This window comes from Apostichopus japonicus, chromosome 7, assembly GCF_037975245.1.
Source record: "Apostichopus japonicus isolate 1M-3 chromosome 7, ASM3797524v1, whole genome shotgun sequence".
Classification (NCBI taxonomy): Eukaryota; Metazoa; Echinodermata; class Holothuroidea; order Aspidochirotida; family Stichopodidae; genus Apostichopus; species Apostichopus japonicus.
In genome coordinates, this window is record NC_092567.1 from 8698244 (window position 1) to 8723620 (window position 25377).

A 25377-nucleotide genomic window follows, 5' to 3' on the forward strand; every position below is an offset into this window, starting at 1 on the left:
TGATTGGTGATGACGTCACTGATGTTGGGTGTTCTCTGATCCGTTCATCGTCTCATGGATTATTATTCTTGATCTGAGCATCGAATACTCGACTATCATGATTTGGTTTCTTCATATAGTCCAAAATGTGTTTCTGTTTGAAAGGGAGCAGGAACGTAGCCAGCCAAAGGGGGCGAAAGGGGCGACCGCCCCCTCCTTGAGCATATTTTGTATATATTTTTTTATGATATCGTTATTAATTTCAAAATAGAAAATGCGTAGATGCTACTTACAACGCCTGGGAAGTGCCATTTTCAGCGATCTGGGAGTCATTTTCGGCCAAAAATGTTCTTATGCGCTTCGCACCAACTCATGGTGGCGATACGCTTACATAGTTTGCCTTCAGGCTTCGCCCCTCGCTTGGCAAATTCCTCGCTACGCGCCTGAAAGGGAGCATATGCTTTCATTTAGGATAATTGTGCAATTGATCAGATATGTTAATGAGATGAGACAAATTCTAATCTGATTGGTTATATAACTAAGAGGATAATAGTTGTAAACTGATCAGGTATAAGGAAGCAGGTCACTTCGCCCAACAACCATTTCGCCCAACCTTACCATTTCACCCAACCAGCTTGGTCATTTCGCCCAACCAGCCTGGTCATTTCGCCCAACCAGCCTGGTCATTTCGCCCAACCTTGATTAAATATGATACTTCAATAAGGAAACGTTCGGGAATTGTTAACGTTACGGGATACGAACCGAATATTAAGAGAACTTGATGTCGTGGTTACATTGATACAGTGGTTACATTGATTAAATATAATACTTCAATATTACGGACAGGTTTTATATTTTAATTTTTTTTCAATTTAATAAGGAAACGTTCGGGAATTGTTAGTCGGTAGGATGGATCAGTGTTTTATGGGTTAGGTTTGATAGATTTATATGGAGATCGATTCCCCTTTGTTTGTATAATAATATAACTTCCATTGTATGCGTAACCGCCTAAAGTAGTGTAATACTATAACCCAAAATAAATCAAATTGAACTAGTGAAATAGAAAAAGTAATATTATTCTGACTGAATATGAGTATAAAAATGGTTGGGCGAAATGACCAACAATGTTGGGCGAAATGACCATGTTGGTTGGGCGAAATGACCAGCCTGGTTGGGCGAAATGACCAGGCTGATTGGGCGAAATGGCAGTTGGGCGAAATGGTTGTTGGGCGAAGTGACCAGAAAGCAGGTATAACACCGAGATGATAATGATAGTAAATTGATCGGTAATCTTACTGTGATATAATGATTGTAAACTGATCAGCTATATTACTGATATGATAATTATAGCAAACTAATAAGATCAAAATTAAGGAATCAAATATAGATTGATTACTCCGCTAATATGAAGTTATCATCGAGAGCCAACATAAATATATATAATGTTTATGATTTCATTCCAGACCAACAAAGATTAAGTATGCACTTATCATTAACATAACTCTCTTTTATGTTTTTCATCAGTTTGGAATACTATCGTCCATGGCGAGTATCGTCGTCTGAATCTACAAACCGGTCAATGGCAGGTAAAGAGTTTGATCATCTTTCATTTAGCTTTTGCTCATAATGCAAGTCTGGTCAGCTTGTTTGCGTTATGCTGCCCTAGCACTGTCTTCAGTCCCCAATAAGTGTAAATAAATCAATAAAGTGATACATTATCTGTGAAGTGTACGTGTTGCTGGTAGAAGTTCCGATTAACAGAAAGAACTTTCAGACATCTTCCCGCTCCTACTTTCAAGGGTTGGGGGGGGGGGGGTCGGGTGGAACAAGCGGATGGAATGTTGCGTGCGAACTTTGTCTAAATGTATCTCATTCAGCAGTCACAACGCTTATATCTATATTGACACACCCGCAGGGACGTAGCTAAGGCCTGATGATTGGGGGGGGGAGGGGGGGGTGTAGTGGCTGAAATTCCAACTGGATGGGTTTTGGAGTCAGAAAATTCCGACTGCTGCCTTGTACCCCCCGCATTCATCGTCAACGATACGGTCAGTGTCAGTCAGACACCCCATCTTTCGCGACTGCACTTTTGTTCCGAACTTTTTTCAATACATTTGTACCTTATGGGGCAAGTTTTTGCTTATGTTGATGGCACTTTTAAACTTCCGTAGATTAGCATTGAGTGTTTTAATTGTATACCATAGAGACAATGTATATCCCAACGTCGTAGCCAGGAATTTGAAAGGGGAAGCACTTTTTGCGGTTGATATTGGGGAGGGGTCTAAGGGGAGGGGGTGTCCCCATCCCCTTTGAGATTTTTTTGAACAATTGAAGGTCCTTAGATGCGATCTGGTGCAATTTGTTGCCAGTTTCATCATTACATATGATATCATATTATCAGCAGGTTTTGTTTCCTGTTTGAATTCTTTAACATGTTCTTTTACATAATATATCAGAAAGACAAACATAGTGCTCTTTTACAATTTTTCCAGAAGGATGATTCTTGTTAATTGTCCAATGTCTGGACTTAAATACATTTGACGAACTTAATTGATGGACAATATAAACTTTCATATTTTGTAAGACAGCCAGATTTGCAGTGGCCTAAAAAAAAATATCGTTATCTCCGTGTCTTAACAGTGTAATAATTATTTATAGGAAGTGCGTATCACGTACGATTGCTAGCTTAGCTTCATAACATGCTGTTCGTGCAACAACTTAGGACGAATCATAGAACGGATGAGAACGAACTTGTCGTCGTCGTTGTGCATACGGTTGGTGACATTCCATCGAGTGAGGTTAGGTAGGCAATATGCATTTTATTACGCAGTGGCCAACTGTAGGTTTGAAATAGGCTATAGGCTAAATTCATCTAATTGCATCTGCCAAATTAAGTAAGTAGTTGAATCAGTAGGCCTGCATGTTATTACGATTATAATCGAGTTAACGGAGCTGACGAGTATTCAAGATCAAAAGAGCACTGACAAAATACCATGCTAAAAACAACAGTTTTTAAACATTTTGTTCGACACTCAAAGGGGGGAGCAGTCGCTCCCCTGCCCCTCCTGGCTACGTCCCTGGTATATCCTGAACTTACTTTAAGCTAGCGAACAGGTTCGACCCACCCAATAGCAAAATTAATACATAAATTTTCCGAATTGAAGCTGGCGAACGGTTTATTTTTTTTTTAGAGTATTCAAAATCATACGAAGTTTTGTATGGTGGAGTATAAGGATCGCGAGATACAATTTCTCAATGTGACGAGGAAAACGTGGTAAATATGACTGATTAAAGGTCAATTTTGATCGAAAATTTTATGTCACTCACAAATTACAAGAAAATATGAAAATAAGAGTGCGACAGGCAGAAAAATTAGAGCGCGACAGTCGGAAATTCCGACTGTCGCACTCAAATTTTCCAGCTATCGTCATTTTTACCAAGATTGGGGGGGTGAGACACCCCCAAACCCCCCTCTAGCGACGTCCCTGCACACCCGTACAATGTCCATGTCAGTTTGAGACCGTTGATATTTTTCAACATATAGTTATAGCTAAAAGACTGACATTTGGACAGGTTTGCTATATATTGTACAATCATTTTTGACACTTGCTGTTTTATTAATATTCGAGGTTTATTGTTCACGTTTATTGTGAAATTAAACCGTAGAATGTTAAAAATCATATTGAACAGGTCTGTTCTTATAATTTATGTGAATTGTTCATCATAACACATAACAACAGTCGTAACAGTTCGTTTACCTGACCCTGTATCTTACTGTAGCAGCTCCCTGGTTTTAACTGGTCATGTTTAGTTTAGTTGTTTCTGATGGTGTGAGACGTGGGTCTTCCATGCATCAATTTAACACTAACAGATACATTACTTAAAATTGTTGATCTTGATTCAAGTAATAACTAATCAAATTAAATTTAACCCTTTCTATGGTACTTTGCGAATTGGTCAAATGCACATGATGGTGAGGGGGAAAAATTGGAAGTTAGTAATAGGAACAATAGGAACAAATGTATAATTTGACTCTAACAACTTATTTTAAGTTGATTTCTATACTTTCGTAGTGTTTAACTCAAATAATGTTGAAAATTAAGTCACTGGGTAGACGTTTTAATAAAATTAAATAAAACTGCATGCTACGTAATAGGTTATAACGTTGACCAATCCATATAATATTCACACATAACTGGATAGCCCTGCAACTAATTAAGATATATAAATAGGTTGTATCAATCACATGAGTGCTACTTATACTAGTGAGGTATTTATCGTTTAATCAGAGTAAGACAATAGTTTGTCCCACAAAATTATTGTCATTTTTATTTGTTTGTTTCCAAACCTTTAATATCTCTGCCTACTCTCATCTTTCTTGGTGTGATTTTGGTGAAATAAAGTACCATTAAGTTGTCAAGAACATTATCTTTCTTTTTACGGTCAAGTTTGTTACCAGCAGATTGTAGCAAAAACAACACAAAGTGCAGAAGCTAGGAATATCCATTATGGTACTCTATTCTTTAGAATTAAACCTTACTAATACATTAACTGTGTTGCTTAGAAAGCTTCAGGGGATTTAAAGGATCACTTGATTAAAATATTATCCAGATTAGTGTATATGTGACTGACATAAGTGTGTGGGTCCAAGCAGGCCTAGATGTAATGAAAGGACGGTTCTGGTTTTTATTTGAAACCAATAAACTCTGGTATATTCTTCTGAATGGTAATGCTTGCCATGATCATGGTCATTTGTGTATATGAAGGGAAGAGGAGCTATTCTAATTACTGATATGCCAAGGGTTTCGGGGATTATTGTATTCGTGTAAAATGGGAATAAATTAGAACATAGTACTATGTGCTCTCCATATAGAAGTAATTGTCTTGTGAATGAATGAACCACCTCAATTTTAAAATAGAGAATATTCAGACAGATAAAAACATATAAAGCGAAACGAATCTACCATGCTTCCAGTATCTCTCCCACACCGTATCAGTCAAAAAATATTTTATTGGTGAAAATATAGATGGATAATTTAATCTCTAGAATCTTTACGTCTGACGTCACTGTAAGCAGCAATACAAAAATCATTAAATGTTACTTAGTAGTTTGAGTTGTAATGGGATTTGAGGGATCCATATTGATTATATTTCTTTATCAATTTAGATTAATGTGTATATACGTGACTGATATGAATGTGTGGGTCCAAGCAGGCTTATATACGAAAGGACGTATCTGGGTTTAACTTGAACCTAAGAAACAAATATCTTTTTAGGTAGGTTTCATCAACTTGATGTACTTTAACATACTAGGAAAATTAAATGGAGAGGTGACAACTTAAAAGTGTAACTAAAAGATTAAATTGAAGGTTTTTATTTATTTTTCAAGAAACGTACCATCCTCTTTGTACCATCCTCTTTATGTACAGTACTATGAATAAACAGCAGCATTATGATACAAAAAAAAAGGCAACGGTGAATCTGAAATAATAATGTTTTTTAAAATATTTGTATTATTTCTTTCGTCTTTTTGAATAACTGATAAATAAAATTTAAAACAAAAATAGTATTTCGAAAGAGCTAAGGCCCGAGTGGGATGACAAGGGGGGGGGGGGGGTGTTCAAATTACCTGGTAATGTGGCTGATTTTGTAAAATTTACCACCCGGCAAATTAACTATTGTATCTTCATAATTATATTCAAGTGCTGACGATAATATAATGTTACTTCCGGGCCTTGTATCCTCACATGGTTAATTCCTATTGTTCTTAGTACTTAATTTCTAACAGAACCATTCAATATATATTGGTATGTTATAGTATAAGAAACACTCTGATGTGGTAGAGTCCAAATATTCGTTATTCAGAGCCAAGTTTGAGACCACTTGGTTCGAATATGGCACTCTCGAGTCCGAACAGAGTTCTATAGAGTATATGAGCAATCCAAACCAAGTCCAGCACGTGGTTTCTGCCAATACTAGTCTAATAGACACACAGAGCGCATCGGTTACACAAACCTAATATATTCCTTAATTTACAGACCGTCGCTTCCTGGTCTAAGTGTTCCTTGCCTAACGTTGAACAGAAAGAGACAACTATTGGAAAACTGATTATGTGGCATGTAAAAAATACCAATTAAACATACACACACCCATGGTAAATTTAGAAAGAAAAAATCTGTGCAGGGATTATTATATTTTATGATATTTTTAAAGGTTAACAGATCTACACTAGTCTATTTAATTCTCCCCTTGTGTCTCTTATTTTATTTGTTCATCATACAAGTACATTTCCTAAACTGTCATGGTTATCTCTTCACGATCAACAATACGATAGAAACAGAATATCTAAGACGAAGGGGGAAGGGGCTACTCAATATTTTGCTTTGTTTTTGCCATTACATCGATCCGACAACGATGTTCTGGTGTCTATTTTTGAATACTGCCCTCTTTACCCTCCTCGTCATCTTCTATATCGTTCATGGTATCTATCTGATCATCTTAGTGAGAAGCTCATCATTATGACGTCACTCAGTTTTTGATGACTTCACTCAGTCTGTATTGACGGGTTTAAAACTAACTTTGTCTTCCCTATAAAGCTGCTGTTTATACTCATGTTATTAAGTCCGTGTATCTTACATTGGCGAGTCTGTCTCCTTTATTGACTTTAGGGTGTTCAATGTAGATGTGTGTTTACCTGCCAGGAATAGTTTACTGTGATATTTGTGGAGATATATCATTCTAATTTATAAATTTTTTGCTTCGCCATGTTATATTTTCCTGAAATTCATTTTCAAAATCTCATTAATATAATATTTGTCTTACTTTCAGGCCTGTGACAACAGGGGCAATCTACCAGGAGAAGAGGTAAGAGAGACAAAGATTAATGTTCCTGTTAATTAGTAACGGTAATTTTAATAACAGACAAAGAGGTATAAATGAATGTTGAACAAAGAAATAAGACAAAAGAGTATTAGTCTTTGCTTTTCATCAGGAGGAAAAGATTTATAACTGTCGTGTATCGAACAGGGAATTCAGATAGGCCAGTTACAAGTTTATATCTCGTAATGATGATAGCACTGTTCTCAATGTCAAGATTAGATGAGGTCTAAAGGATCTTACTTCCGCACACACACTCGAAGAAATGCTAAACAAAGAAACGGATAGACTTTTAAATACTAAAGGTTTAGTCAGATGTTATGGAGCGTTACAAGCAAACAACTCACTAACACAAAGTTGGAATATCGCCTTAAAAATGTCAGCCTTCAACACCACAAACCCACGACTCCACCCCAACCATATGCTTCATGATTATTTTTTTTCACTTTGCTGATGTGCAGATAATAATTCGAAAGGATTAAAAAGAACATTTTTAGATTCATGATATTAAATCCTTTGTTCGTGCATTTTTTCGCGAAATAAATTTTCACACGTTATTGACTGTGAAAGGATATAACAATAACACCTTAAAAGTAACCTTTATTAAAACATAATGTTAGGTGAACATTCAACACTGTTATCATAGTAATTTTCTCTTCACACGTAAGGGCTAACTTTAGAGGTCTATACTCAAATCGCTCAAATTCTTCGGTATTATTTGATATTTACTTATTATAATCATTATCTGGGACTGCAGGCGGATTGGGAATGGATGAGGACGCATATACGTATATAAGTAACCACATAATCGGTAATCAGTAAGGTTACCTTACTGATTACCGATTATGTGGTTACTTATATCGTATTGATTATTGAAATTGAAGACATAACCTGGTCCGCTTTGTTGGTATAATTAGAGTACCAACAGAGCGGACCAGGGTTATCTCTTCAATTTCAATAATAATAAATATGTTAGGTGAACATTCAACGCTGTTATCATAGGAATTTTCTCTTCACACGTAAGGGCTAACTCTTAAAGTCTTTACTCAGTATGAGTGAATCTAGGAGCAAGATGATTTACTGGGTTGTGAGGGTATCCGTTGGGTAATAGCATCATTATTATTCATCGTGATACGAGGGCGTCCTCTGTGGCATAAAATGACTAACTCGGGATAGAAACCATTCCCTGTGGAATGCAAGCATGCCAAGCTGTTGCGATACCAAATAGAAGGAAACTAGAAAAAATATAAAAAGTAAATATTTCAGTATCTCAGGGATCACGAACATCTGAGAGATCACGTCATACATTTTCCCACAACATACACATCAGAATAATTGTTAAGTTTAGTTTGTGGTAGGCGCTGTCGCTAGCCTGCTAGCCGGTTTTACTTTTATGTTGACAAACCTAACACATGTGTAAGAAATTATCCAAGTCTTATAAGAAAGGAATCTGGCTTTCAATTTCCTGTTTTCAATGGTTTTGAGTTTGATCCTCTTTGGCCAAACACATTGTGTAAGATATAAACATGAATATCAGTAATCGGTTCTCTTTAATTAAAACAATAACATTGTGGTCTTTCACTCAGTTTCACAAATTTCTCTGTCAAATAAAATCGAGCTAGATGAAGTCGAGGTCAAGCCTAACTGTTACTATAGGCCTAGTATCTGCAAACTAACAGGCTTCAAGAAAATGGTACTATGGTAACCACACATGCCCGTATGCTGCGGAAGATGATGTGAGTGTATCATGATCGCGAATAACTTTTACAAAACATTGATAGGAATTGTGCTTTCGCATTGGGGTCCTGGGAGTACATTAAAAAAGCCATTGCATGAGTTTTACGACTTCTTAGGCAATATGTCCCCGGGTCCAACAATGCCTCTGACCAGGGTCTTTAAGCGTGCTCTTACACCGTGTGAACAAACACAGTGCAGCACTTTCAGCACCACTGACCATCGGTATGTCTTAGCCCCTCACCTACCACCACCCCTGCCTCCCGCCCCACCACCTCCCCCCCCCCTCAATCTTTAAACTTGAGCAATGAACCGAGTTAAGACTGGTTTTTATATCACCATCGACCTCAAATCTGAATGACTTATCCTTGATAAAATTATAGTTTTGGGAGAACAAGGTAACGCTAGCAAATGCAAAGAAAGAAACAAGGAGACGTTGCCTGTAACAACATAATATGTGTTTAATAATTAAAGTCTTAATTATTAATATTCCTCCACTGAAAGTAAAAGCTGATAATGAGAACACAAGTTACACCATTACAAAACATGAGAGCAGAATATATCAATCTCAGTTTACCTTCCAAAAAAGACTTAACGGAAGGGTGAGTGACATGAATATAAGTTATGTAACGATATTATCAAAGTTAGAAGGAATTGTCGGACTTCATAAAGAGTAGAATGTTAGGCCCTGCAGCTCATATAAAAATGGCGACCCCAGTTGACGAGACCAGTGTTACACCCGATGTACACAGAGAACACAGTAAATACTGCAAATCATTTGTACCACACTAAAAACTGGATTGTGTTACAAATCGGTAGCATATTCTATGAGGATTACAGTAAGAACTCAAAATATGTGTAATCCCAACAAATCAAGTTTATTTGTTAGGATTACAATTATCCTCAGTTCTTACTGAAATCGTAATAGCAAATGCTATCAATTAATCAGATATATCAGCACGATCCAGCTTTTACTCTGGAAATAAACTTTTAGTTTAATAGTAGTTACTGTAATCCCTGTGTGAATCGGTTTGGTGTTAAAACATGACGGAAAATTTCACTAGGTAATAATGTGATAGTGCATTGGGTTATATTGGTTCAGTCATAGTGATATGAAGGGGAAATCCCTTGAACAGGCCATTTATTGTTACCAGCAGGGAAGAGAATAGGGTGTGGAGTTGAGTGAACTGATTCTTGTACAGTAATCCTGTTCTACACATATATCACTTTTATATATTGGGAGAGGATTATATCTTTGCGCTATGAGTCAATATTTGTTGACATCAACTATTAATATTTGTTATTTATATACTTGGTATCAATATTTCAAGCACACAGTCGAACTTTTTCTTATAGAATTCAACCGTCACAAATCAGTCCTTTCAAGCATGGAATCAAAGGGACCACAGCATTAGTGACCATGGTTTCATGAATTTAGGCTAAATATGTATATCATGTCCAGTACTTAAATATTCGCAGGGCGTACTAAAATAATAACTGAAATAATAATAATAATAATAAACAGGACAAAAATTGTCAAGACATTTTAAACATGCAAAGTTTAATGTAACATGAATCGATTGATCTGAAATTACACTTTTAATATGGAATGCATATGATGAATATTAACAACATTTAACTTTACTACATTGACTTTGTTTCTGTGATATCTTATACATATTCATTACTTATATTTTCCTCTTATTAAGGGGTTCGATGGTGGGAGATTTTACCAGTTGAGCTTGGCGAAACTCAACCAGGCAAGGCGCAAGTAACTGTAAGTCAATACAGCTGAATAATCTCTACCTTAGTATATAACATTGTATTTGTTAACAGTGATTGTCTGCTACTTTTAGTTGTCAAACTTTAATATATTTTTAATAATAATCTCCATCAATAACCAGAATTTGTATTCCTATATCTGCGATGATCTAATTTTATCTGGTCACTAATATCATTTGCTTCAACTATAATTGGTTTTATTATATTTTTCTTTCACAAAGCAAATCCCTGATTAAATGTATTGAAATGAGTGATAAGCTCCTTCCATTAACAGAAACATCGTTCGCTTGTTTCCCGTGTCGCGATGTTTTGTTTAGCTGTTGGGTTAAATTATTTGTCGGTTCATGGTACTGCTGGCGCTTTTTCGAGGAGGGGCAGGTTGGGAGGGGGTTGTCTAGGTATTACTTCCCCATTATTCTACGAATAAGTGTTTCCTTGACCCGTTTATTATGATAACAATATGACCTAATATATATCATATTATTTTTATATTACAGCTCAATGAAAAATGCATGTTCATCTGGCGATGACAATCATCAGCAGGACTATGACGTCATCCACTCAATTCTCAAATTGATGGTAGTAATTTCAGTGAGAAAAGATCTAATAAAGATTTGGGTTGTTAACTGTTAATATCTCCCAAATACTACAAACAGCGCCAGATAGAGCTCCAGTATAATACACATGGAACTAGTCTAGTATGATTGTGACGTCATCAAATGCCTATATTCTCAAGTGAATGTAATGGTGACTTTATGAAGACTTTAACTTTTACATTCATTGTGAAGGGATCCTGTAGAGAGATTAGGTTGTGTAATAATATTAATAATTCCATACACAATAACGAAGTTAAGTAAAAGATAACTCTTCAATTTACATGTTGTTTTAAAGGATTAATTTAATCTAAATTTCAGTCTTTAAATATTATAGTCCAAACATGGAATGTTACTAAAGTTTCTTCAACTGTTCTGGGTTTGTTAGATATTCACTTTTAAAATATGATAAATGTCTGGAATACTCCTTTTAATGCTAAAGTGATAATGACTTCAGCCCCTGAGTGCAGGCCTAAATATTTATGTTAATAATGTAATTTATACATTGAATAACTCAACAAAATCAAGTTGTGTAACTTCGTATTTAAAACAGAGCATATTTAAATGATTTTCAACTACATCTGTCCGTGTGGAATTTGTACTTCACTGTTAACATGTTATTTGAGGCCATAACATTTTTCTCATCCCATTGAGTTTTGTGTTGTATTTGATGAACTGACATAACTGTCTCCGTATTATATTATATAGTCCAGCTACCTGCACTGATAAACTCAGATGTTTTAGGTAACATGTCTCAACATTAAACAAAATGTTATAGTAAAAGCAGCCTAGACTGAAATCCAGTGGTCTACGACATAACAACATTAATGTTGTGCTTAAAGTCATCCTTTAATATGCTACATGTTCAACAACTTAGTTTTGTGCGCTAAAATGTACAAATGTATTTTGTTAGGTGTTGTTAGTGACATTGGTGTCGTTCGGGGGAAGGGAATAGAGGGGTGGGTGATGGGGGAAAACGGTATCCTGTGACCATTTCTTAATTTGATGTATATATAACGTTTGTAATGAGTTCACTGTACACTATATATCTCTCATTAAGAGACAGCGACCTCATCTTCGCCACCAACTGAAATAGTCTGGTGACGTCACTGATTACCAAGTTGTGTCTCTTGAATTTAACTCGATGACAATTAATACAAAACGATAACAGATAAGTACATCTTAGAAAGAATGATTAATTATGAGAAACTCGTCCACTATTAATTAAGATATAGTACCCACCTAGTATTAGGCGGATGTAACCACAGGTAGCATACATAATTTAAATGTTATGCTAGCGTTTTCTTTTCTTTTCGGAGAAGGGGATTGGGTGTCTAGTGGATTCCTTCTCCATCCTATCAAGAGATTAGGTTTGTAAACTGTTAGTAACTGCAAATACTACAAAGAACTCCAAACAAAGATGCGATATCTTACATGATCATACAGACTACTTAGTATTTTATTGTAAAGTGTAAAAAAAAGTACTTTCTTACGTTTTAATAATAACATTACTGTCCACATATGCGTTTTTTTCTAACTCTAAATTAGTTTGCTCTTCAAGCCAAATTCAAACTTGCTAAGACCCAATCAGGGTTCTAATGACGTCATCCATCAATCACTACGTCATCAGTATAGGAGACTATATTTTCTTGGATGTCAACTATTGAAAGAGGGGAGAAAGAGAGCACAATCCCTACCTTACTCTTTGTGTGTATTTGGCGATGTGTGTGTGTGGAGGGGCGGGTAGGGTGTGAAGGGGAGGGTGTTGGAGGGGCTAGAACCACCACATTGGTGATCAAGTAGATGTTATAGTAGTTATTTGCACCACCACCAAAACGCTTATTTGTAGAATGTAAATTAAATGGTAATGCGCAGTATTTTTTCTAATTTTGTATTTTTCTAATATGTATTAAAGTCATCGTTACTTTTGTAAATTAAGAGAAAGGTTTGTTCACCTACTCGTGTGTCCCTGATCAGATATTACTGGAACTGCTCTCGCCCTCCACGCACTCCTCGTGTGCAGGGTATAACATCTTTCATTGGTCCATGTATGTAATGTTATGATTCATCCCAATTCCAGACCCATATCTTTACCTTCCACCCACCCCTCCCCCACCCCCTCGATAAACACTTTACTACTCAGAAAAATAATTAAACGTCTAATTATGTTAACATTTCTAAACTTATTATCTTGAGCAGACATGTTTGAAATGCTTGGTTAAAATATGTACATACTGTATCCACATACACTCGGTAACTAGGATTGCGTGATTATTCTTTACCTTCGTTCTTCCTTCTACTAAATTTTGATGGAAACTGTGACGTATCGGTTACGTAATGTCTTAAATCTAACAAGAGTAGAGCCACATTAATTGTGCCAACGTTAGGACTAAATGACATTCATTGGTTATTTACAATACAATTGTGTTATTAAAATCGATCTACAAGAACTTAGAGGTGATATTAATTAATATCTGTGGAATGTTTCTTCTATGTCAGCATTTCTTCATTTCTTTATATTCCTATGAATTATCGTTCTCAATATGAAGACAATAATATGACGTAATATCATATGACTTAAAATAACAAATGTATATTATGTATATTACGTAACTGAGACTTCAATAACTTCATCTATCAATATTTTCATTTTATTATTGTATTATTATTATTTTAAGCTTCGCTTTATAATTGTTTCAATTGATATATTCTGTTTGTTTCAAATCATCATTTTAATAATTTAGTTTATTATCAATTTTACGGAATATCCTATTTGTTGTATTAAATTATCCCATCAGCGCACGGAGAATATAACATGAAAACTCAAAATAGTTCACCGACAAACAAACATACACAATTATATATTTAGTGTTTACGCTAACCCTTCGAAAATAACAGTCAAGTTAAGAGCGCTTTTATCATGCGTAGTTAGTTAAATCTCTCCAGGTATGATGAAATGACGTCAATATAAGATTAATAACTTTACTATAGAAATTATCAGATAGACATGTTTCCATTATTGTTAGCGCTTTTCATGGAATTCATATTGTTATTTTTCATTTGGTTACTTTAAATTGTTGCTACATTTTAAAAACTGTCTGTTGAAGTGTTCTTTACGTTTTGACTCAAAAGAGACTGCAACGTCGATAACCTTAACAAGTTTGTAACAAAAGTGAACTTGAAGCAAACAGATGTGATGTCATAGCAGGTGTGATATCATATCAGGTGTGATGTCAGATGATGTCAAGTGTGATGTCACTGACAGCAAAATGTTATTTTTTTTTCATTTTTTATACTTCCTTGGTTTGACTTTGGGAAGGAAAAGATCCCAACTTTGTTTTATGGTATGTGACAATGACGATACATAGTTTAGTACATACCAATTTTGAAAAAGAAAATTAGACTCCCCCTTTATCGAAGGCAAAAGGAACCTATGCGATATTGAAGTCGTGTGTCTGTGTGTGCTTCTGTGACACATGCTTGGGTCCGCGATAACTCAACAACGGAGTGATGGATATTTCTCATACTTGCTTAATGTAGATGTATTTTAGTAAGAAGGTGTGCCCTATTTGTTAGCACTGACTTTACGAATCTTAATGAGGTTATGCACTTCTGGACCCAAACTTGTGAGCCCCAATATTTTTGGAACATTTGAGCGCAAAGTTTAATTAGGCCCAATTTTTGGGAAAGGCCAAAATGTTATATTGCAATAACTCCACAACCTACTTCATATTGTATCCAAACTTGGAATACTGTTGTTGGTTAATAGCTGGTACATGTGGACATAAATATTATGATACCGTATTGGGTGATGACGTAAAACACTTTAATATTCCACTAATCACGTAACCATAGTGACCGTTGGACTCTTGTTAGTATTTTATCGTCTTCATTTACCTTCCGTTGTTATTAAAGTCATAAACAGAGCCTTGTTTGTTAAGACAATACGATCACGTGAGCTTACACAATATATCAAGATTGAATAAGATAATAATGCTGATAATGTAATGTACATTAAGTAAACATTAAATACAATGGTATGCTCTCTGTGTTTCATTATTCGTTTTCATTATTTCCTTCACGTTCTTATTTTATTGCATCTGTAAAGTTTCTACTTGTTTGTGATATTAAAGGAGAATCAAACCAAATGATAAAATATGTGATAGGTAAGCTATCGATCATATTAATATTATGTGATAGGTAAGCTATCGATCATTTTAATATTATGTGATAGGTAAGCTATCGATCATTTTAATATTACATGATGGGTAAGCTATCGATCATTTTAATATTATGTGATTGGTAAGCTATCGATCATTTTAATATTATGTGATTGGTAAATTATCGATCATTTTAATATGATGTGATAGGTAAGCTATCGATCATTGTAATATTATGTGATAAGTAAGCTATCGATCATTTTAATATTATGTGATAGGTAAGCTATCGATCATTTTAATATTACATGATGGGTAAGCTATCGATCATTTTAATATTATGTGATAGGTAAGCTATCGATCATGTTAATATTATGTGATAGGTAAGCTATCGATCATTTTAATATTACATGATGGGTAAGCTATCGATCATTTTAATATTATGTGATTGGTAAGCTATCGATCATTTTAATATTATGTGATTGGTAAATTATCGATCATTTTACTATTACATGATGGGTAAGCTATCGATCATTTTAATATTATGTGACAGGTAAGCTATCGATCATGTTAATATTATGTGATAGGTAAGCTATCGATCATTTTAATATTACATGATGGGTAAGCTATCGATCATGTTAATATTATGTGATAGGTAAGCTATCGATCATTTTAATATTACATGATGGGTAAGCTATCGATCATTGTAATATTATGTGATAAGTAAGCTATCGATCATTTTAATATTATGTGATAGGTAAGCTATCGATCATTTTAATATTACATGATGGGTAAGCTATCGATCATTTTAATATTATGTGATTGGTAAGCTATCGATCATTTTAATATTATGTGATTGGTAAATTATCGATCATTTTAATATGATGTGATAGGTAAGCTATCGATCATTGTAATATTATGTGATAGGTAAGCTATCGATCATGTTAATATTATGTGATAAGTAAGCTATCGATCATTTTAATATTATGTGATAGGTAAGCTATCGATCATTGTAATATTATGTGATAGGTAAGCTATCGATCATTTTAACATTACATGATAGGTAAGCTATCGATCATTTTAATATTATGTGACAGGTAAGCTATCGATCATTTTAATATTATGTGATAGGTAAGCTATCGATCATTTTAACATTACATGATAGGTAAGCTATCGATCATTTTAATATTATGTGATAGGTAAGCTATCGATCATTTTAATATTATGTGATTGGTAAGCTATCGATCATTTTAATATTATGTGATTGGTAAATTATCGATCATTTTAATATGATGTGATAGGTAAGCTATCGATCATTGTAATATTATGTGATAAGTAAGCTATCGATCATTTTAATATTATGTGATAGGTAAGCTATCGATCATTTTAATATTACATGATGGGTAAGCTATCGATCATTTTAATATTATGTGATTGGTAAGCTATCGATCATTTTAATATTATGTGACAGGTAAGCTATCGATCATTTTAATATTACATGATGGGTAAGCTATCGATCATTTTAATATTATGTGATAGGTAAGCTATCGACGAGCAAGTCTCTTTAGGTCACTTTACGCATTTGTGAGATATTACATTTGAACTTGGAGATACCGTTTCTATACAAGATTCGTAGATTTGGATAAGTTTTGTAATATTACAGTTTGCCTTCATTAATTGCTTCATATAAAGTCTTGTTTTATAAGGTATATAAGCAGAACGTTAAACAGTTATTGTCTTAGCATTACATAATTATGTCGTAGTAAAGCTGATAATATTATGTGTATATCAAGTAATCCTTAAATACTTAGATCGGCTCTGTATTGTATATACTCTTCATTTAATTCTTTCATTGTTATTTCAATGCGCTTTATAAATGAGTCTACTGATTACGTTTTTTCTCAAATCTTTTTTATTTCTTTATATTCCGATATTTTCCTTCGATTTAGAACAATTCTAAGACTACATCTAAAACTTGCTCTAATTATTGTTATATTTAGTCATTAATTATTAGATAACATTCTACTTAAACAATTTACCAATGTTACTTTCTTTCAAGATTTAGTTGCTATCTTTCGTTCCTCCTATATCTCTATTATGAATTAATCTTTGATATTACTTACGCGTAATACAGTGAATATTAGAAGAATATTTTTAAATGTTACCATAATAACAATGACTGGCTGTCTACCGTTATACCATTGATTGTGTTACTCAAAATCACACTACATTGTCTTAGACATTAATTAATTAATAACAATGACATAATTTGTTTTTCAATCCAGTTCTTTGCTCCATTATTATGATCTCGAAAGATGTTTCTTTGAAGACAATAGGAACACGTGACTTTGACGTACTATAATAAGCTTTTAACAAAAAAGCAACAAAGATAATGTTCTGTATATTTTACATGAACCTTAAGTGCAATGATTGGCTCTCCATACATATTTTTAATCATCTTGTATCGTTATTTTGCTACTTCTTAGTAATGATGCTAACTGATGATTAATGAATATTCATGATCGCTTCATTGTTATTCAGTTTTTGTCGAATTTGCATTAACTCAATTGGATATTATGAAGCCATAAAGTGTACCAATATAACCCAAGCCCCGTCCCGCAAAACAGTATATATTTACATAACTATACAACACAGACTAACATATAAATATGGAAAACTCACTGCACTGCGGTATCGATTTATGGTACTGTATATTTCCAAGGAAATAATTATCCCTTTATTTTGTATTGTTCTTGGTATCTTCCGTATTTCTGTATGGTTGTACAAATATTTAATTTTTGCAAACCAAACACACTTGTTCTCTTTGTGATACACTTAAAACCGATTCATCCCGTTTATCTGTTACTATATCATAAATTCATCTCCTAGAATCTAATCATGAAATTATTAATATGTATTGATGTTGTAATATCAATGGAAGCAATACAAGAGAACTAATGAGAGATATATTGTCAACAGTGTTATGTAACATGTAGTCTATATAGGCTACTAACTTGTAATATCAACCTCTTACTCTGTTATGTCCTGCATCAATGCCACACAGAAGGTTATGGCTATACAGTAACTCTCAAAACAGGTGAGGCTGGTATAGTTGTGGTCGAGATAACGAAATTCTTCTTCTCCTAATAAAAGTGTCGCTATCACTCTGTGTGCCATAAATTTAAACTTTCTTTTCAAGTTCATCCCGAACTTTTCTAGAAACAAGTGTTGGTCCCGCTTGACCTCAGATGACCTTCGACAGAAATTTAGTGAAACGGTAGATGAAATATGTATAAACTAGGTATGATTCTGGCCAAGTTACGTAAGTTCAAAAATAATTTGATTTCATTCAAACCAAACTAGAATCTGTTAAGAACTGTTTAGCTGCTCAAAAGACTTGTTTTTCTCTGTAATTCAAAGACAGAATATTTGGTGTCTCACAACTTAATGTATGATTCTGTATCGTTTAATTCCAATGACTGAGTAAATGGCTTATGTTATCCGTCATGCTGTGACTTTGTGGTCTGAAGTGCAAGATATATATCTTCTCGTTAACAGGGCAGTTTACGGTATACCGCAAGCTGATATATTGTGGCCATTCATTCTAAGCAAGCGTTAATATCAGATTAATGAAAAGTTCAGTTATAGGGTAATGATTGTTCCTAGTTATTTTTTTTGTGTTTAATTAGTCAACGTACTGATAATGATCATTAAATTAATAAACAAATACAACAGAACACACATCAAAGTTCAAGATTGACAACACGAAAGTCTCTCTCTAGTTGCACAACGATAAGGAGTATTTGGTTGTATAACGAGAAAATTTGACTGGAAAACTGGCTGATCTTATTTTACGTCAGTGTTTAATAATACCACCTACTGATAATAATGACGTAAAGGAATAACACGAACTTAAGTTCACGTTTAGCAGAAGTGAAGTTTAGTTGGTTCGCTGAGAAGTGGATGGGTTTTGGGAATTTTGAATCATTAGCATATATGACGTCATCATCAACTGTTGGTATGTAAGATATGCAGCACCACATGTAATTCACGGGAAGATTAAAGTGGAGGGGTGGAGGAATGAGGGGGTGGATGTATCGATGTGGTTAAGTTCCATGATTTACCTGAAGTACTGGGCTACATTCGCTTCCATATCTTACTATAAACAAGAATAAAACAATCTTGACGTATGTGCAGTATATTTTACCCCTCTTTTGTGAGTTGGCGAGAAAATTGCTTAACAAGAAGAAATTCTAACGCAAAAAGTTAGTTGATCCATTTCGAGGGTGAGACAGGAACGGCATGGGTGTTAAAGGCTTCTGTGACCGGAAAGATGTTAAAATCTGATCATACTTGATTACGTTATGAGTGAAAATAAGTAAACGTTTAACGACGCTTTAAGTTGTACTTTTGTGCTTATTTGTAACATTTTCCTAGCCATGTAAGGTTAACTACTATGATAATATTATCAACCTATCTAACCATGTGGCTGTGGCCGTGCACCTGCTGATAAGAAACATGTTGTTTGAACTAATAATATAGGATAAATTACATTTGTGTTGTCTGATACAAATTTAGTGTAAGTTTTTACTACTTCATTTACAAGCATTCTATGGGCTTATGTATTATTGAATCGTGTAATGATAACCTAATTTACCTGAAGTTACTCTTAAGAAAACGTTATTTTACACATCAGTGATGAAAAGAAAGTGTTCATATCTTTGTAAACCTTAAGGCAGCCGTATTACGACTTACCGAGAATGTTACCAAAATCTTCAGAGTATTCAAAATTAGATTGCAGTTAATCAAATTAAAGTATCTTGTTTTAAGTCGGTTAATGAGAAAAATTAATAAAGTACATAGAGCTTGTAACCCGTCGTCACCAAGCTATTTTTTTCTAGATTAAAACCTTTGAAGAACTAAAGATGAACTGGAAACATCCAAACTTTAATTTACTGTTTGTTTGAATTAAGCATAACAATTTTAACGAACAACTTTGCTACGGTAGTCCTGAAGCGAATAACAGATTTATCAAAATCAACCGAATTATTTGATTTAAACTTACAAATAATATTATATTTAGCCTAAAACGAAATAGTCCCACGTTACAGACTAGCATTCAATCTAAAAAATGCTCTTAAAATATTTTGCATTCAAACTGAAACCATTTCTGTGCTCTGACCTTAACAATATCAGCATTGATCGCCGCACAGTTTCCATATCTCTGTGAATAAATGGTACGAGCGCCCTCTTGATTCGCACGGGAGAAGAACACAACCAACTTTTGATTATAACAAAGTTACCGTAGGATGAAGAATGTGGATTACGGTCAGGGTAGTCAGAGTGAAGTTGTATGATAATTTAGATCATCCATGCTTATTTGAGATTAGAAAGGCCGCCCTGACATTCATTTGTTGTTGATGTTCACAATAATGAATATTCAAAGAACATAATGATATAGATATTAAACATCAAGAGAAACAACAGTGGAATCAGAGTAATGTACAGCTTACTACAGTTTAAGCTATTTCCATTCCTCGGAGGTTGGGGCGGGGAGTTTTGAGAGATTAAAACCAATATGATTTCGTTAAACGTTGTGAATACAATACAATTACAGGCTAAATTTAGTTATAGCTAAACATTCGTTTGAACGATATGTTTATGATGAGAGTTAAAGGCCAAACTTGTTTTTATGTATTGTTCAACACGATGACTATCGAAATATTGCTTGTTACGGACATTTGGCATATATGGATACAAACGATTATTCCGGTTAATTATTCCATAATCTAGCATTTTGAACGATAAGCCTGCATAGTCGGTCGAAAAACCTTGATTAACGATGATAAACTCCGATTATTAACCAGACAATCTGTCAAATTTTTAACCGATTATCCAATTTTATTGCCTATTAGCTTTCATTTTCAGTTGTAAAACCTGGAGTACCGGTTCAAAACAAGACCGGCATTGAGCAATGATCCAAATTTTCCGACAGAATCAAACTGGAATATATCATTAGTTGGTATTTTTCTTTGCCATACGCGTGATTCAGGAATAATTTCGACATGCGAGCAATTATCCGGTAAGATTAGCATAACAATACGAGTAAATCCCATTCTGAATGAGAAGAAAACCGCAGGTGGCTTTAGCTTTGTTTAGCATTCCAAGGACAGATGTTCTGTTAGTCATACAGCATTGTATTAAGATAGCTTGAATATACTCGCTGCTTGTGCATCGAATCCAACATAAGCAATGGAACGTACGGGGACTGCTGGTGATAGTGTAACCATTTAGTTAAATAATAATTACTTCAAATGCATCAATTAAAAGACACTGCAACCTTCTCATCGTGCTCTACATCCATGGACATGTTTTTACAAAATTTCTCGTTGGATCAATATCGCAGGATTTACCATGTGAATATTTCGCAATGATTTCGTAATCCAAAGTGATGTAACATGAATTCAGGATCAATAGTTTTCAGAGACCTATACATATTTTAGAGGGTTGCAAAAATGATTCCTTATGAAGGAGGATTCAATTTTTCGAGAGGATCACTTTGGTTTTATACCGGGATACACTTTAAACTATAGCATAACGATAATCATGATCAGGTGGTGAAGTTCGAACGTAATTTTACCTTCCTGACTTTCTGAAAGTTTTTGGAGATTAACAGATATTGGATTTCAAAGTATTGTCCCGTTGACCTCTCGTCATCCCATGTGAGTACACATTCCAATGAAAATCTTTGCTAATATTGATAATCTGGAATAGACGGTATTAGTTTAAAAACTAAGAACAGTTAACTTCTCCAAGACATAGGTTATTGTCACATCAACATCCAGAAACACTATTCAGAATAAATAACTTTAACTAGCCCATTATTTTTTTTTTAAAAAGAAGCAACTTTTAATGACCTTCATTATAATTATTTTTGATAAACATTTAAATTAAAATATCGGCTTAACAAGTAACAATCTAAATTTTGTTACGGTAAAAAATGATGTTTTGAACATCCTCCGATGATCAATCACAACCCAAGCCCAAAGTGAACAATTATAATAAAGTGAATTATGTAAGACAATAGTCATTCACTTTCTTGATAGAGGCTGAATTAGTTAGTGCAGTCATTGTCTGTCATTTGTGCTGATAACACAGAAACCAAAACAAATACACATTGACCTGTGACTGATTCCTTTGCGTAATTAAAGTAAATTAGTCATCATTTCCAGGGTAAGAAAATCGTTTCTTGGAAACTAAATTATAGAAAAACCTAACATGATATTACATACGAATTAAACTAATTATCAAACGAACTATGTCACGCTAATGCATCAATTAATCACCTTTCACTGTTTTGCGTAATTCAATGGCGTTAAGTACCTTCCGTCAAAAGCTCGGTCTAAATCATTTCTTTACTATGGTAATAACAAACTGTCTCCCTGAAAACATAATGTCCAGGCAAGTACAATTATATTCGTGATGTTAAGTTTATTCGAAATGTTTAAAGCACCGATGTAGTCTTTACCAACCATTTACTGCTTTTTCGCTACGAAAAATTCTTGACCAACCTTCAAAATGATTTGTAATTACCAGAATTGATTTTGCCACCATTTGAATATAAATTGCTGTCATTGTGAAAATGGAAAAGCCTAAGTTTATATTTTTTTAGTACCATCATTATAAAATGTATGAAATATTAAAATATCTTTACAGGGATTAAACAGCAAGTATAGCGCATGCGCCTATTTAAAGACATTTCCCCTTCTTTACTCAAAATGCTTCTTAAAAATTTGACATTCTGGTGTAATATGATCGAACAATCGACTGTATGATGTTGTTGAAGTATCAAACTAAGCCGCAAATTAATATCAGAGAGATCCCCATCAGTAGTGTTCCATCAGTGTTATCAATCACAGAACATACAGATCTAAGCGTCATTAAGTTACCGTATTCCAACATAAACATACATAGGTTTTTATCCACGGCACTGAAATTAGTTGACAGTGGTAAAATGTCGAAAGTTATTTCCATTATGATGATCAAATGATTACTTCCTGAAACGTTTAATTTCATTTTCCTTTTTAGTCATAATATTATATAGAAATTAAGCCTATGCTGCATCAAGCAAATGTATGTCGGCTGTAGTTTCACAGCGTTGTAAATCTACGAAAAGTTCGATCGAATTATCTTTGCTGGTACCTTCGTGTCTATTTCTTTTTCGTAACTCAATAAAATGACGGCTATTGCGAGCTCATCACCACGACTCAATAGAGATGCAGAGCTTTAGGGAGAACGTGACTGCTGGTGGAAGAGGATAGTATAGCTATCAATGGTATCAGTGTGACGTCATATTATCAGCATACTTTATAGTCTTCGCTTCCGATTTCTTATTTCCTGGATGAAGTTCGTACGTATGATGTTTATCTTTGGATATTTAATATTAAATATGATTGTTGAAAGAACATCATTTAAATTATATATATTTCAATGTACATTCTTAACTTACGGAGCCTTAGACATTAAATTGCTAAATACACGTTATCAGTTAGTAACGATTCTGCCTAAATGCCGCAGTTTGTGTTGAATTTCCACCTTCAAAAGTACAACAACGTACCTACATAACCTAACATATAATATACTGCAATCTACTTAAATCACTCCAGAAACGATAAAATTAGACAAAGAGTGTAAGAGTTTGCACAATAATGCATAATTGATCTTTAATATTTGCTATCATATTATATCGTAAAGCCATTTATTATCACTGGCTTATCTAACGAAACTCTGATAAGGTAAGATCACCCAGGCCCCATTAAGCATCAAGTTATATTGTCCGTCATATACTCAGCTCGTTCAGTTATCAGATTCAAAGTAACATGACGGTGAATAGAGAATCAATATGAATATTGATAACCATTAAAAGCATAGCTCGTATGATACATGATACAATCTGATCATATAACAACTGTTTCGGTTATATTGATAAACATTCCTCTTCCTTTTATAAAATTTGACCCAAGAAAGGTTTAACTATCAAAATAAGTTCATCTTCTCGGAACTGGGTTTAAATTAATGACGTCAGCACTGGACACAAATGTCTGAACTAATTTTGTAATATAAACGTTCATCGAATGGAAACGAATCCGATCAAACTTGATCTGTGAAATCTGCTCTTTATGTTTCTTTGCCATTTCTTTTTGTTCTGCTATAACAAAGCTAGTGGGGTGAAGGAGGGGTGCAATGGTGCGCATAGGCGTCGCAGACAGAAGTGCTCCATAAGAGCCGTCCTTCTTTCCATAGTTACAACTTTGAGAACTTTTTTTTACCGTTAAGTCAAATTCACCCCTCCCCCTATCCATATAGGTCATGCCACTGTTAGCGTATAATTGTCAACGCTATAAATATGTACGTTACCTGTGTCCTTTTCCGCCTAAAGTGTGGGATATTATTAATAGTGGTCGCTGTTTCAATTATATATTTTTCTATCTAAACTGTACATGTTGTAAACTACAAAAATACCACTGCTGTCAGCATAGGTTTTATTTTAATATTTTATATATTTAGTTTTGAGAAATGACAGTTTAAACAGCTGACGTCATCAATAAAAGTGACTGGATTATACAATCTAGTACAGAGACCAGGGGCGTCGTGCGAAAATAAATTTTTGGGGGCCCGTGAGCAGGTGATGACTATCTAAGCGGAGCGCTACCACGGGTTGGCGCGCAGCGTACAAGAACATTTTTCGTCTGGCAGACCCCTCAGATTGCAGGAAACGGCACTTCCCGTGCTTTATGGCAGTAAGCAACACCCCTAAAATTGATCAAAATTTACGGCAATTTTTTTTATTTTGGGAAATATTCTCGAAGGAAGTGATCGCCATTTATTCCTCAGTTTACCAATTCCTCGTCTCACAGAAGCGCCCAAAATTGAAGACATTTTTGTGTTGGCTGATCCATGATCGCCGCCCATGCCCGTGAGAAGTGGTGACTGGGTAAAGAAAAAACGATGCCGTTTGAAAACATGGGCAGAAAAAGCGAAAGTAGCGAAACCTAAGGTAAAACGCGCGATAACGAAGTGATTATTTTCCAGGTTAATTGTGACTGTATTTGAAATGATTATTATTATTCATTTTTTTCAAAACTACCTGTCAGATCATGAGGAAAATGTATCCTAGTGGACCTTTTAGCGAACTGATTGCATTACTTAAGAAGAAGTTCACATGGAGTCCCATAATCTCTGTTCACTACATTTAT

General features: G+C 34.4%; 3 protein-coding genes and 1 long non-coding RNA gene across 7 annotated transcripts in view; all 4 read left to right on the forward strand.

Moving 5' to 3' along the window:
• LOC139970037 (NLR family CARD domain-containing protein 4-like) overlaps window positions 1-13092 on the forward strand; it is a 118725-nt gene extending 105633 nt beyond the window's left edge. For 2 of the 3 annotated variants that reach the window (XM_071975617.1, XM_071975619.1), the window contains exons 9-12: window positions 1504-1565; window positions 6808-6843; window positions 10299-10366; window positions 10869-13092. In XM_071975617.1, the coding sequence (XP_071831718.1) occupies window positions 1504-1565; window positions 6808-6843; window positions 10299-10364 (164 nt within the window). In that variant the 3' untranslated portion in view covers window positions 10365-10366; window positions 10869-13092. The remainder of the gene's footprint in view (window positions 1-1503; window positions 1566-6807; window positions 6844-10298; window positions 10367-10868) is intronic. The other variant, XM_071975620.1, reaches the window with a different exon arrangement.
• Window positions 1-15500, forward strand: part of LOC139970073 (uncharacterized) — a 202587-nt gene extending 187087 nt beyond the window's left edge. The window contains exon 9 of the transcript XR_011793912.1: window positions 15165-15500. The gene's annotated coding sequence lies outside the window, so the exon portion shown is untranslated. The remainder of the gene's footprint in view (window positions 1-15164) is intronic.
• Window positions 15501-15761: 261 nt separating this feature from the next.
• Window positions 15762-18084, forward strand: LOC139969343 (uncharacterized). Its single transcript, XR_011793693.1, has 2 exons — window positions 15762-16082; window positions 16151-18084. It is a non-coding gene; the product is annotated as an uncharacterized lncRNA (long non-coding RNA).
• Window positions 18085-21456: 3372 nt separating this feature from the next.
• The window catches only part of LOC139970048 (uncharacterized), a 39476-nt gene continuing 35555 nt past the window's right edge, over window positions 21457-25377 (forward strand). For both annotated transcript variants that reach the window (XM_071975655.1, XM_071975656.1), the window contains exon 1: window positions 21457-21843. The gene's annotated coding sequence lies outside the window, so the exon portion shown is untranslated. The remainder of the gene's footprint in view (window positions 21844-25377) is intronic.